The sequence below is a fragment of the Colobus angolensis genome, unplaced genomic scaffold, assembly GCF_000951035.1.
Source record: "Colobus angolensis palliatus isolate OR3802 unplaced genomic scaffold, Cang.pa_1.0 Scaffold217, whole genome shotgun sequence".
In the NCBI taxonomy this organism is placed as follows: domain Eukaryota; kingdom Metazoa; phylum Chordata; class Mammalia; order Primates; family Cercopithecidae; genus Colobus; species Colobus angolensis.
Genome location: NW_012115344.1, coordinates 3,163,235 through 3,178,481, shown reverse-complemented (window position 1 = coordinate 3,178,481; position 15,247 = coordinate 3,163,235). Strand labels below are relative to the sequence as shown.

General features: G+C 40.7%; 1 protein-coding gene across 2 annotated transcripts in view; it reads left to right on the top strand.

The window, feature by feature from the left end:
- Positions 1-559: 559 nt before the first annotated feature.
- The window catches only part of SLC39A8 (solute carrier family 39 (zinc transporter), member 8), a 101,594-nt gene continuing 86,906 nt past the window's right edge, over positions 560-15,247 (top strand). Inside the window, exons 1-2 of one of the 2 annotated variants that reach the window (XM_011943212.1) lie at positions 560-711; positions 1,146-1,617. In XM_011943212.1, coding sequence (XP_011798602.1) covers positions 1,399-1,617 — 219 coding nt within the window. In that variant the 5' untranslated portion in view covers positions 560-711; positions 1,146-1,398. Of the gene's footprint in view, positions 712-804; positions 919-1,145; positions 1,618-15,247 lie in introns of those variants that run through there. The other variant, XM_011943213.1, reaches the window with a different exon arrangement.

Here is a 15,247-nt window from a genome sequence, read left to right as displayed (position 1 = left end):
TCCACCAGATACAACCTTTGCCTCAAACACCATACTCACTTTGCACAAACCTGTTGACATCACACCTAAGTCAGCTTTTCTTGAGCCCCCATATGAACAAATAAACATGCCTCTGATCTGCGGAAATCCCGCCAGGAAGTGCCGGCTTGGGTAGTGCTGGCTCAGCTAGCCCGCCTCCGCTACCCTTGGATTTCCTCTTTCTTCTCTGATTTTAAGATGTGAGACAAAAAAGCAATTCCTGTTAATCATGTAGACAATGCAAGGGTCTCCAGGTTCCATTTCAGCAAGCTGGTTTCATCAAGGTCACGAAAAAGTGCATGCGTATCCGAGACCAGAGAGCAGTTAGGGACCCCGACACGGAGGTGGCATCAGGTAATCCTCAGGGGTGAGGGTAGGGAAGAGGGCCCGGCTGATGCTGGGAATGAGCAGCGCGGGCGGAGGGAAGGCCGGCGGTCCTGCGCCCCGGCGTGGACGCGTGCGGGAGTTCAGGCTGGGGAAATGGGTCACCACGTGCTATGGAGGCGGGGACATGGCCCTCCTCCCCTTATTTGTAAAGAGCGCCGGAGCGGATCGCGGAGTTTCACCGCGGACCTGTCAGAGATGCAGAGGTTTTGAGGTTGGGAGACAGAAAGAGAGATCCAGAGACCGAGTCTCACATTGACACGCAGACAGAAAGACGCAGAGACAGACAGAAACAAACAGATAGCAGAGGTGAGAGGCCAGCGAGTCCTTCTGATTAACTTGCCAAGCCCAGAGAAGAGAGCCAGGGAGAGGGAGGGTCCCGTTTAGACACGCAATCCCCAGGACTCCGGAAGAGCCCCTTTCTGCAGTTCCTTGGGGTCTGCACGTCTCACCTCTTCTAAGTTTGCGGCGGAGAGAATAAAGCAGAAAGACAGGAAGAGGAAGTGAAGTTCTACAGTTAGTGTGGTTTTAGTTTTTCCTAAGAAGTGGCGTGGTTTGGGGCTTAATATCCGGGAGGAGCATATGTACGCAAATCCTGGGGCGTTTGCAAACCAGGATCCGGGGCGTCTGGCCCCATGCCCGGCCGGGCTTTTTAGGGCTACTGCCACGCAGCGTTTCTGGGGCTGGCCGGCTGGTGCCCTGGTGGCCTTTATCTCTGTCCCCCTTTGTCCTCTTTATCTCAGGCTCTCCAGGAGGCCGGGGGGCCCACTCCGCCTATCGCTCCCCGCGGCTACACTGCCACTTCAATGCCCCGCAGGTCGCGAGCTGCTGTTCTTTCGAAGGCGTCGGAGAACCAGAGGCGTCCCGCGCCACCTCTGACTCGGAGCAGCGCCGAGCACTGAAGCTCGCGCCCTTGGGCACGCACGCCAGTGCGCCCGCGCGCGTCCCTCTGCGCGGCAGCCCGTCGCTGGCCCTCAAGGGGAAGGCCAGGCCAGGATGACCCCGGGCCGGGCGGTGGCGGGGCTCCTGCTGCTGGCGGCCGCCGGCCTCGGAGGAGTGGCGGAGGGGCCAGGGCTTGCCTTCAGCGACGATGTGCTGCGTGTGTTCGGCGCGAATCTGAGTCTGTCCGCGGCGCAGCTCCAACACTTGCTGGAGCAGATGGGAGCCGCCTCCCGCGTGGGCGTCCCGGAGCCTGGCCAGCTGCACTTCAACCAGGTAAGGCCGCCAGGCCCGGGCAGCCCTCTGTACTGTGGGTGTCCCTAGACTTCACTTTGTATATGAGCCGTTTTTATTTGGGAAAAGGGCAGGAGAAAGAATCTTGTTTTATTTCTCAAGTAGAAGGCGGTATCTGGTGACATTTGCTTTTCACTAGACGAGGCTAAAGGATTAAAAGGTTAATGTTGTTAAGGGATTTGGCAGCCAGAAACTGCAGTTTTACGCCCAATGAACTGAGAGGTTAGACTCTTGTGATTATAAGGTTTTATTGAAAAGTTTATGCAGTAGTTGAGGGTGTGACGCCACCTTAACAGATGCTTTTTAGATAGGAATGAGTTACTTAAATCTTCCCAGAAAGATAACGGCTCACACACTTCCTACAAGGTCAGCAAGGAAGAAGATTATCACATGCCACCCTGGTTAACCAGTTGCCCGGTGGGTAACCAGTGTCATTTGAAAACGAGATATAATGTAGTTCTGGCTCCAGTGTACATTACATGAGGCATTCAGGGCTGAAACAGGGGCGGCCTTGAGACCAGGCTTCTAATTTGGTCATCCAGATGGTGGTAGACTAGGCTTATATTGTTAGTTCCTTGTCATATATCGGGTCAAATATTTGATTCTAGTATTTATCCAAAATGATTAAAAAAAACATTTTTCAATACATAAATAGGGTACTACTAGGCATTTGGTAATACCTTGGCTTTGAGAACAGCTTGGAACTACCTAGGAGCAATTAAACATCATACCTGTTTGTAAACATAACATCAAATTATTCCTAATTATTTCTATAATAAATACTCTGTGATTGGGTAATTCTTAAAATTGTGAAGTAGACAAAGTGTAGTTTCTGCATCCTTCCGAAACTGCTCTCTGTCTTTTAAAACTCAGTTAATTCAGTGCTTTGACTTGTTTTCCTTCACTCCTGTCCCACTGACAACTGCTACTGGAGAGCAGAATATAGTATTTTCCACATTGTTTGTCATTTTTGGACGATGTTAGTTTGTTACAAAAAGTTTTTGGGGTCCAAGATGTTTGGGAAATGCTGCATACTATACTCTGCTTTTGGAAATTTGGCGTTTCCTAATGAACATGACTTTAGATTACAGTTAGGGAAACTGTAATCAAATAAATTCCATGTTAATAACATTATAGGTAGGTTGGTATTCCTTTTGTTAGAAATATCTTACCACAATTAAAGTATATGGCCCTTAAGAAAATGTAGAACTTTTTGACGCCATGACGTATCAGAGGTGGTCTCTCTTTGACCTGGAAGGGTTTTGTGGTTCCCTTATGCATGTTCTTTAGTAAATTGTCTATAGTTCCAGTTCTGGGCATGGTATTATATCTGGGGTAATATCTGAGAAATGATGTGTTGGAAAAATGGAAATGCCCACAAATTATGCTAATATTTAAGAAAATAAAGTATTTGCTGTCTAGTTGCATTCTTTTCTTATCAAATAGGGGGAACAGCTGAGCTGACTCCAGTATTTCCAGATAGGTATGGTCATGTGCTTGGAAAGAAACTTAGAGGATTGACTTGAAGCTGTGTATCTGTAGCCCACACATTGTTTTGACTTGCATGACCTCCTTATCTTGCAGTGTCTGGAGGTGTTGATGAATTTTAAAGGGGCAAAAGACCTCCCCACACCACATTCTCAAAGACATTGGAAAACATGCCTAAATTATTTAGGAAAATTGGTTGTGTACCAGTAATATGATTCTCTGTTTATTAGCAGGTAGGATGTCTCAATAGGTAAAATTATATGTATCTTGACACCTTTTTTTCTCATTCTCATGTTTGCATATTTAACTGCCCTCATTATGGCCTCTGTGGACAACAAAAAGAGACAGGAAGAAGCTCATAATTACCTTGGAAAGAAAAGGAAGCCAAGGAAAATTTACCACTTAATCAGCCTAACAAACATCTCTTTGATGTTCTCTCTTTTTCTTTTCTTTTCTTTCTTTCTTTCTTTTTTTTTTTTTTTGAGACTGAGTTTCACTCTTGTTGCCCAGGCTAGAGTGCAATGGCACGATCTGGGTTCACCGCAACCTCCGCCTCTCGGGTTCAAGCAATTCTGCTGCCTCAGCCTCCTGAGTAGCTGGGATTACAGGCATGTGCCATCACACCCAGCTAATTTTGTATTTTTAGTAGAGATGGGGTTTCTCCCTGTTGATGAGTCTGGTCTCAAACTCCCGACCTCAGATGATCCGCCAGCCTCGGCCTCCCAAAGCGCAGGGATTATAGTCATGAGCCACGGCGCCCTGCCTGATGTTCTAAAAAGTCCTAGTGAAAACAATTATCATTGGTTAAACGATGACAAATGAAATACCAATCCAAAAGAATCCATCGATTTGCTGGTAGTTGATGGACTTGAGCCCACGGCATTTGTGTATGCTCCAGTGTGAAACCACCCAATTCTGGAGTAAAATTTTAGGGTCATTAATGCTTACATACCCTAAAGAATACAACTTCAGTTTCCTCATAGGGTGGAATAAACAATGCACATGTTTATTGTGAGACACTGGTTTTTGACTTTGAAAAAGGCTAAGAAAATAAAATTTGTTTCAAGGTCCAGGAATTTACTGAATCTTCTACAAGACTTAGTTTTCAAATAACATTGTTCTTTTGGTTGAGGGCTGTGATATTTATTAGGTCAGCTTTTCTCAGGTGATAGACTAATGAACTCTGGAGATTTGTTAGACAATTTTGGAAGGTTTTCTAAATATTTTTCTTCTGTATCCTTAAGTAAGTACTATTAAATTAGCTTGTTGCTTTGGGATATCAAAGAGGCCTGAGTTCAATCTGTAGACAGTAGAACAATTGATCCAATAGTTTTGCTTCTTATAGCTACTGACAGTGCAAAGAGTTAGATAGAAGCAGTGACCCAAACAACAAAGAGGAGGGAGCCCTTTTAGCCAAATGGGTCTCTGAAGCCCTCATTTCTGGATAAAGGTCTGATCTATTGAGGGGAGTTCCGAGAATACACAGGGAAGCCCCAAATATCTGGATACCCCTGGGTTATTAATCTAGGACATTTAAGAATGGCGTCAGTGCTGCCTTTTGTTTGTTCAGGTGTTCCTTTCTCATTCTTCGAATGTTCCTTTTCCTCATTTCCTCTTTCAATCACTGTATTTTCAAGTTCTTATGTGTAGATAGTGGTTAAACAGCCTGATAGAAGGAAGATCCTATTTTCTGAATTATCACACTGAGCTGCTGGAAATGCCTCCATTCAGAGAGTTTCTTCTTCTGATACATATTTTTTGATATATATCTTGCAGCCCATCTCCTGCATTGCACATAGTTTTTCTTCTCACATTTCTACCATCACCTTGTAGCCAGGTTCTGTTTTTAACCTTTTTCAATTTTCAATAAGCAGTCTTCTCAAAGCAACACTCTTTCTTTCAAAAAACTTCCATGAACTGTCTCTTAGCTGGTAAACTCTAAATCTTGAGCCTAGCATTTATGGCCTGATCCTCCTGTGTCAACCTACTGCTCCAGACCTAGCACCCACTAAACTAAACTACTCACTGCTGTATGGATTCCCATAAGCTTTTGCTCAACCACTTCTGAGCTCATTATCTTCCTTGGACCCTTCCTGCCTTTGACTGAAATGTTCTTCTTTTCCTTAAATTGCTCTGTGAAAACCTACTTTCTTAAGCCCAGTTAAACTGCACCATAAAACCTTTCTGGGGTATCACAGCCAGCACTGATTTACTGATTTCTGTATTTTCTGAATTCCTGAAATAGTTTTTACCGTGCTGATGTCACTTAACTATTCATGTGTTCAACAGACATTTTAAATGTCTGCTGCACTCTAATTTGAGTGGTTATTTTAAAATACAAATCTGATCATATCATTCATCCTGTTAAAACAATTCAGTGCCTTTTAGATAAACTTCAAACACTTATAGTGGCTTTAAAGTCCTTTTCTGATTTGGTCCCTGAATGTTTCTTAAACCTTATCCTTTGTCACAGTTCCAATTTTAATGGACTGTTTACAGTGCCTGGTTCTCTAGAAATACCTGGTTATGCTCTGGTATCCGTTTAGACATTACTTCTTCTGAGAAGCCTTTCTTGATCTTCTCAAGAGTGTAGTCAAAGTCCCTTCAATGAAATCCTGTATTTCTTGGTGGCTTGTGCAATTATAACATATTATATATTGCAATTATATTATAACAGGTAAATTATTTTATATGTATTGCAGTTTTCTGCTTATGTGGCTATAACCCCTGCTGACTCCCTCTACCCTCCAAAAGATTTTTAACAAGTTGAAGGGCATGGTCTGATTCCTCTCTCTAGGGACTAGTGTAGTGCCTGGTTTATAATATGTATTCATTAGAATTTTTTTGAAGAGATGGATGGAGATTGTTTAAGATGAGGTAGATAATTTGAGTGCTTACATGACTTTACAGTCTATTGGAGGAGATATGACATATGCACATATAATTATAATGCGTGATACAGTGATACGTCTGATTAAGGAATTAACCCATTTATGCCTAAGGTTGCAATTTTTTGAATTTTTGCAATCAGATCTTGGCAATGACCTTGAGCAGAAGGATATAAATAATTCCCACATGCTTAGTGTTCCAATAATGGAACACTAGGAATAAATGTGTTTAAAAACCAAAGTGGGATAAGACCTTTGTTTTCAGAAAATTAATCTGATGTGGGACTGTGGAATGTATTGGAGTGGGTCAAGGTGGGAGCTAAGGAGCCATCCGCAGTGGATTTCATGAGATGTAAGGACCACTTGAATCTGGAGAAAGTCAGAAGGTAATATAAAGGCTCTGCCTTCAGAGACTTCTAGAAGAGCAGGCATGGCTGAAGAGTATGCAAAAGGTCCCAGAGATAAGCCTTTTCTATTTCAATATTTTGCCTGTAATGGTTATTTAAGTATTGTTAGATCTCTTCCTTCATTATCTTCTGGCCCTGTGATGCCAGAGAGGGAGAAAGAATAACTCTGGGCTCATATTAATGGTGGCCAGGCTAGTGTTGTAGCAAAAAGGAGTGTATGTATGTGTGTGGATACTGCAAACATGTTGTTTGCATTGCCTGTTGTCATCTACTGCACTTTTTCCTGGGGTAGGGGTAATGATGGGTTAGATGAGGGTGTTTCTGGGAAGCACTGACTGTGGACAGAAGAGATAAAGAACATTAGTTCTTCTTCTTTTTTTTTTTTTTTCCTCTTTATGTGCTGAGAAATGGGGGTAAATCTTCTAGGAATGCCTTCTAACCTGCTTGTTCAGGTGAGAAACTGGAAAGGCAGGACAGAGGGTGAGGTTACCTGGGTCTCTTGTCAAGAATCCTCCAAGACAATGGCCCTATTCTGATCTGTTAGATCACTCTCACATAAGGTGATTGTGTGCAGTATGTTGATTGTATTTCAAGGCTTTGGGAAAATGAGGGACATTCGTAATTCATTTGACTGTGATGTCAAGAGCTTAGTTTGCCTTGATGCGAGGTGTGATTGGGATCCATTAGGAAAATGCTTTTCATTCCTTTCATATCTAGCTCCCAAAATCACATCTTTACCCACTATTCTAGGAGTCATATGAAGCTTTTTTTATGTAATATAATAATTATAGCTAGGATTTATTGATCTTTTAGTATGTGGCATTACTCCCTTAACCAATTTATTTGTATTATCACATTTCATACTCACACCAACTCTATGATAAAGGTCCCATTATTATCTTCATTTTATACGTAAGAAAAATGTGGCACAGAGAGGTTAAGTAACAGGACCAACGTCACGAAGTAAGTAGTAGAACCTCAGGCAATCTTACACACTATGCTATAGTGCATTTTTTGAATTACAATCTAGAAAACCATACTTTCTCTAGCTAGAGCAACCATGACCTTAGATTTTGAACTACGGACAGAAGTTACTAGCCATCCACTGCCTATCTGGCTACATTGCTTAGTCACATTAAGGAAATGGTACTAGAGCTGTGAAGGCTACGATGATGATTTTTATCCTCAGAGACCTTATAATTAAGAAATAAGATGGAGGCCAGGCACAGTGGCTCACGCCTGTAATTCCAGCACTTTGGGAGGCTGAGGCGGGCAGATCACGAGGTCAGGAGATCCAGACCATCCTGGTTAATACGGTAAAACCTCATCTGTACTAAAAATACAAAAAAATAGCTGGGCGTGGTGGCGGGCACCTGCAGTCCCAGCTACTGTGGAGGCTGAGGCAGGGGAGAATGGCGTGGGAGCTTGCAGTGAGCCAAGATCGCGCCACTGCACTCCAGCCTGGGTGACACAGCGAGACTCCTTCTCAAAAAAAAAAAAGAAAAAAAAAAAGATGGAAACTGTGAAAAGTGACTATGGAAGGCAAATCTGCAGTAATTACGAAAGCAGACATTATAAAACATATCAGAAAGCCATATATGATTGTCACACGGATACTAGAAAACATCTGCTACTAGTTGAGAAAGGTGAGGGATTTTTGAGGGTTGGAAATCCCTCATGGAAAAGTTACAACTCAGTAAATTCAGCTTATCTCGTTTGGGTTTTAAAAAGTTTATTGATTGAACTCTTGCTTATACCAAATGTGATGAATTTTCATGTGAATTACATGACTTCTTTTTTAGAGGATGAAATTTTCTTTTGTTCTTTCATATATAATGAATTTTTTCAAGGGACTATAAACGACAATAGTACTTTCTTCTATGGATAGACTTCAGGCATGTCTAGTATGAAACCTTTCAGTCCATTTCTCACTTTTATGCTAGAAGTTTTCTGCCAATGAATCCACTGTCTCTTCTGGCAGTTTAGAATGGAAATCTTCCCTTATGATGCCTCTGAAGCAATTGCATTCTTAACTGCACAACACTGGAGCAAGTGTTTTGTGCATAGGTGTTAGGGAATGAGTTGAAGCAAGGAGGGAAGAGTAGGTGAGCCGAGCCGAGTACTTCAACAGAATCACTGACTCTTAACATAGGTAAGACAGTGCTGGTAGGAGGCAGTTTGAGCTTTCTCACACAGTTATCAGGTGAACTTTCCTGAATTGGGATAGGTCTTTGTTTCTCTCTAGGGATGTTCTCTAGAGATGTTCTCTCATGTGGGTGGGAGATCTGCAGCTGTTATGCTTTCCATGGTTTATTCTTATCTTAGGTGATATTGAGGGTCAGGGACTTAGTTTTCTGCTTCCTAGTCATAAAAACCCATTACTTTTCAACCATAATAATCATTGAAAGGTGTTTTCTTTAAATTTAATATACTTTTGGTTTTTTTTTTTTTGAGAAAAGTGAATTTCTTTTGGTGGTAGTAGGGATTGGGGGAGAAAAATAGGAATATAAATAGAAGTGGAAAATAAGGCCTGAAGTTGAGAAGGATCAGTGGTCCTCAGGAAAAGTAAAGCAACCTCTAATGAAAGTGGTTTAATGTGGCTGGTAATGGATTTGCAAGTTATTTGTATTCCAAGTGGTGTTTCCTCGAGGGATGTACACATTACTAAGTGCAAACAGCTAGTATTAGGGTCATTTACAATGCAATTTATTTTAAAAAAAGAATGTTTACTCTAGACTACCTAAAAAACTATGTAATTTTCAGAATTTTCCCATTTCCAACTTTATATAACAGTAGATTCCTGTTTGTAATCGAAACTAATTAATTTATTCTCACACTATTCCAATTGTCTGTTTCAGTAGTCTTGAGATTTATTTTACAAATAAATGGAACTTTCATCCAATTACCTTTGTGTTGATAGGATTTGAGAGCATTGAAAACATTCAGAATGGAGCCTTGTTTAATTTGGCTTCCGTCTCTTTCTAAGATACTCTGTTGTTTTTCTTGGCCTAAAGTTTAAGGAGAATAAAAACAAAAATCTGTGAGTCTAGATTGAAGATGAACCTGAAATGTAGCATTATGCCCTCCAAGGTTAAATAATTAACACCTTGACTTTTTTTTTTCTTTAAATAACTAATTGAATAGCTAGAGAAAAAAAATCAAGTGAGCATTGATAACACCTCTAAGTCTTTAGTTTTTTGAACCTAATTAAAACCAATTTATTTGGTGAGCTTCTTAGACCTCTAACTATCTTAGAGAATACAGCATAATGGTTTACAACTTGGCTTCTGGAGTCAGGCAAGCCTGGGCTGAAATTCTAATTCTCTTGTTTACCACCTGGGAAATCATAGGCAAGTGACTTAACCTCTTTTTGTAATCCTTAGGTTTTACATCTGTGAGTTGAGAAAAAAAGAGCCTTACTCATAGGACAGTTTTTTGGATTAGAAAATAAGAACAATATTAACATTTATTGAGCATTTAATATATTTCGGGAACTTACATATTTAGTATATGTGCCAACTCAATAAAGATATAAGACATTTTTAATTACCTGCATTGCTTCCAATAATACATAATACAAAAGACAGTTTATGTAAAATACTTAGCATTGGGACTGGCTCAAATTATGTCCTCAATACATAGTTATTATCATCATAATACTATGTTACTCGATATAGCTACATTATCCTTAACAAAATTGTCTTCCATTGAAGATCTGAACACCCAAGGGTCTGTCAACTTAAAGAAGAAAGCACAGCCATAAAAAGACAGTAAGAATTAATGAAATAAAAAGATCAGTGAGAAATAAGTCAGTCCAGTGCCTTTGATTTCAGTCTTGGTTTCCATGGTGACTCACCTTCAGAAAGGCTTTTACAGTTTACCTCCACTTCACTTTCACCAAGCACTGGTGGTAAATCCTTGAAAATGTAAACCTTAGGTGTAGAGACTACTAAAATAATTTGAGTACTTCAATATGCATTGAAATTATTACCTCCTCTCTAGAGGACTTCTGGTGCTAGATTTAGGAGTTGGCTCTATTTTACTATTTTTGCCCCAGATGGGCATCACCACTGAAATGTGAATGCTTGGGGAACCACATAATACTTCCAGAAATGGATAGAATTGTGGTTTTAAATTGAGATCTACTTCTAAATCTATATGGACCTCTGTATGGATTTTGCAAGCCAAAGAATCTAGGACCCTCTGCGTTTAGCTGAACCCTGTTGATTAGAAAGCAGATAAGAGAATGAGAACCATTTTGTTCTAACAGGGAAGACGTGAGAGATGTATCTCTTCAGGGGCAGGGAAACAGAAAGTTAGCTCAAACTTCAGTGAACAGTAAAATCAGTAGACTGAGTCTGAGCTTGGCAAAAGATCCTGCTTTATACAAATATTCATCATATATTCTACAAAACACACAGCCCCTTATGTTAAGAGATGCATGCTATAATGGTACCAGGTAATAGAGTTTGAAATATTAAATCATAATGCTCTACAGTTTTCTTCAGGAGCAGAGTTCCCCAGAACATGAGTATATCATTTGGTTACTTCACCTACACATATTAGCAGGAACAGCTAGACACTGGCTCTGTCTCTGGTCCTGGGATGAACACTGTTTAAGTAAATGTTGTGGGCAGGGCCTTTACTGTGGCAGAGGAAACAGGTCCTGTCCTAGTAAGAATATTTACTAACAATTATGGAGCACTTCTTGTGTTCCAGACATCCTGCTCAGTTCTTCCTTATACACCATTCTGTTAATCCTCCTGATCCCATGGAGTAAACACTCTTGTTATTCCCTTGAGGAAATTCAACTTTAGGTAGGTTAAGCAACTCAAGTCAGATGACTCATATTGGCAGAGCACATATTCCATTCCAGGGTGACTGGATTCTCTAACTGATGCACTTTCCACTGTTGCCTCTTATGCTGAAGAGTATCATCCCACAGAAGGACTTATTTTCCAAAAAGCCAAGTGCCTCTTGTGTCATCCAAGTGCCTGGATGTCAAGCTGGAACTAATGCTATTTTCTTGAAGCCGCTGGGAACCGTACACTCATTTATTTGAAGCAGGAATATGTTCTCTGCTTATGTTCCCCTCTTGTTTGAGTAAAAAGAGGGAAAATTTGTTTTTTCTTCCCCTTGTTAAAGTTGTACTTGCAGTAATCAGGGCTGGCCCTAAAACTCATTATTACTTCCTCTACAAAGTAGTTTTTAACCTTGCAAAGTTATTTCCTGACAATTAACATTTGATACTCAAAACAGTATTGGGAGAAAATTGGGACATATCAGTTCCCCCAGAAACTGAGATACAAATGAGTCATTTGGTAAAAGTTAGACTAAGTGCCCAAATTTTTCTGGGAGACCAGACATTCCAATTTTGAATCCTCAGTTCTTTTCCCTTGAACTAATTTTAATCAGATGCTGTATTAGCAGGGCCACTGTGCTCTGACTCACCTGAATATTCCATGATCTTTGTGCTTCGTTTTCTGTGGATAACTGGACCGTAGAAAGGTACGAATGCCTGTTCTGTTTTCTCACCTCTCAGTCACTATTCAAACCATTGGTTCTGGCTTTTTCCCAGCGGCCCCCCCCACCCACTTCCCTGACTTTATACCAAGGTACGAATGCCTGTTCTGTTTTCTCACCTCTCAGTCACTATTCAAACCATTGGTTCTGGCTTTTTCCCGGCGGCCCCCCCCCACCCACTTCCCTGACTTTATACCAAGTCACGTGGAACCATCTTATTGTTAGGTTCAGTGGGTGCTTCTCAGGCCTCACCGCTCTGATAATTTTGTTGGTGTTGATCACATCCTACTTGAAACACATTCTTTCCTTGCTTGCAGCTGTTTGTGCCATGTTTTTCTTATTTCTCTGGCTGCTGCTTTTCAATTTTGATTTCCTTTGCTCACTCTTTAAATATTAGTGCTCCTCAGGTTTTCATCTCGAACCTGTCTTCTTTTGATGTCACACACTGTTTCTGTATATCTTCAATGGCTCATATGGCTGTGATTATCTATCTGTAGATGCTTTCTGCATGAGTTGGCTCACTTCAGATTTCTCTCTTGAGATTCAGACTTGCACATCCAGCTGACAATTGATGTCTAACTCTTCTTTTCCCCAACTCAGCAGGTCTAAACTTGTCTCAAACAGAACTCATCAACTCCATCCCTTTCTCCATCAAAACCTTTTGGTATTCCTGTTTTGCCCATCTTAGTGATAGGTATTACTATCTGCTCACTGAACTAAACTGAGAAACTGGATGTTAACATTGACTCCTCACTTTTTCTTTCCCCTTCCCGTATCAAATGCACATAAGTCTTGTCATAATAACTTGCAGATATCTCTTAGTGAATCTCTTGAAGCTCCAACATCCTTTTTGTGTAATGGGGATAATTGTACCTACCTTATGGGATTGTAGTGGAGATGAAATCAGATATGTCTAGCCACTCTGTCTTTTGCCTGGCATGCTGTAAGTATTCAATACAGATACACTTGGTTACTGCTGCCGCCCTCTGCATCCAGTCTTGCCTTACGTCTCTCTTCCTCTGCATTTCTGCCAGTCTTGAATATGTATATACTTTTTGTTAGACTTCAAGTTCTGGGATACATGTGCAGAACGTGCAAGTTTGTTACATAGGTATACGTGTGCCATGGTGGTTTGCTGCACCCATCAACCTGTCATCTACAGTAGGTATTTCTCCTAATGCTATACCTCCCCTAGGCCCCCACCCCTGACAGGCCCCAGTGTGTGAGGTTCCCCTCCCTGTGTCCATGTGTTCTCATTGTTCAATTTCCGCTTATGAGTGAGAACATGTGGTGTTTGGTTTTCTCTTCCTGTGTTAGTTTGCTGAGGATGATGGTTTCCAGCTTCATCCATGTCTCTAAAAAGGACATTAATTCATCTTTTTTTTAATGGCTGCATAGTATTCCATGGTACATATGTGCCACATTTTCTTTATCCAGTCTATCATTGATGGGCATTTGGGTTGGTTCCAAGTCTTTGCTATTGTGAAAGTGCTGCCATAAACATACGTGTGCATGTATCTTTATAATAGAATGATTTATAATCCTTTGGGTATATACCCAGTAATGGGATTGCAAACCATCAATCGGTATTTCTGGTTCTGGATCCTTGAGGAATTGCCACACTGTCTTTCACAATGGTTGAACTAATTTATACTCCCACCAACAGCGTAAAAGCTTTCCTATTTCTCCACATCCTCTCCAGCATCTGTTGTTTCCTGACTTTTTACTGATCACCATTCTGACTGGCGTGAGATGGTATCTCATTGTGGTTTTGGTTTGCATTTCTCTAATGATCAGTGGATGATGAGTTTTTTTTTCATATGTTTGTTGGCCACATAAATGTCTTCTTTTGAAAAGTGTCTGTTCATGTACCTTGCCCAGTTTTTCATGGGCTTGTTTGTTTTTTTCTTGTAAATTTGTTTTAAGTTCCTTATAGATTCTGGATATTAGCCCTTTGTCAGATGAATAGATTACAAAAGTTTACACCCATTCTCTGGGTTGCCTGTTCACTTTGATGATAGCTTCTTTTGCTGTCCAGAAGCTCTTTAGTTTAATTAGACCCCATTTGTCAATTTTGGCTTTTGTTGCCGTTGCTTTTGGTGTTTTAGTCATGAAGTCCTTGCCCATGCCTATGTCTTGAATGGTATTGCCTAGGTTTTCTTCTAGGATTTTTATTGTTTTAGGTGTTATGTTTAAATTTTCAATCCATCTTGAGTTAATTTTTGTATAAGGTGTAAGGAAGGAGTCCAGTTTCAGTTTTCTACATATGGCTAGTCAGTTTTCCCAACACCATTTATTAAATAGGAAATTCTTTCCCCATTGCTTGTTTTTGTGAGGTTTGTCAAAGATCAGATGGTCGTAGATGTGTGGCGTTATTTCTGAGGCCTCTGTTCTGTTCCATTGGTCTATATATCTGTTGTGGTACCAGTACTATGCTGTTTTTGTTACTGTAGCCTTGTAGTATAGTTTGAAGTCAGGTAGCGTGATGCCTCCAGCCTTGCTCTTTTTGCTTAGGCTTGTCTTGGCTATATGGGCTCTTCTTTGGTTCCATATGAAGTTTAAAGTAGTTTTTTCCAATTATGTGAAGAAAGTAAATGGCAGCTTGATGGGGATAGCATTGAATCTATAAATTACTTTGGGTAGTATGGCCATTTTCACAACGTTGATTCTTCCTATCCATGAGCATGGAATGTTTTTCCATTTGTTTGTGTCCTCTCTTATTTCCTTGAGCAGTGGCTTGTAGTTCTCCTTGAAGAGGTCCTTCACATCCCTTGTAAGCTGTATTCCTAAGTGTTTTATTCTCTTGGTAGCAATTGTGAATGGGAGTTCACTCATGATTTGGCTCTCGTCTGTTATTGGTGTATAAGAATGCTTGTAATTTTAGCACACTGATTTTGTATCCTGAGACTTTGCTAAAGTTGCTTATCAGCTTAAGGAGATTTTGGGCTGAGATGATGGGGCTTTCTAAATATACAATCATGTCATCTGCAAACAGAGACAATTTGACTTCCTCTTTTCCTATTTGAATACCCTTTATTTCTTTCTCTTGCCTGATTGCCCTAGCCAGAACTTCCAACATTATGTTGAATAGGAGTAGTTAGAGACAGCATCCTTGTCTTGTGCTGGTTTTCAAAGGGACTGCTTCCAGCCTTTGCCCATTCAGTATGATATTGGCTGTGGGCTTGTCATAAATAGCTGTTATTATTTTGAGATACATCCCATCAATACGTAGTTTATTGAGTGTTTTTTTAGCATGAAGTGGTGTTGAATTTTATCAAAAGCCATTTCTGCATCTATTGAGATAAT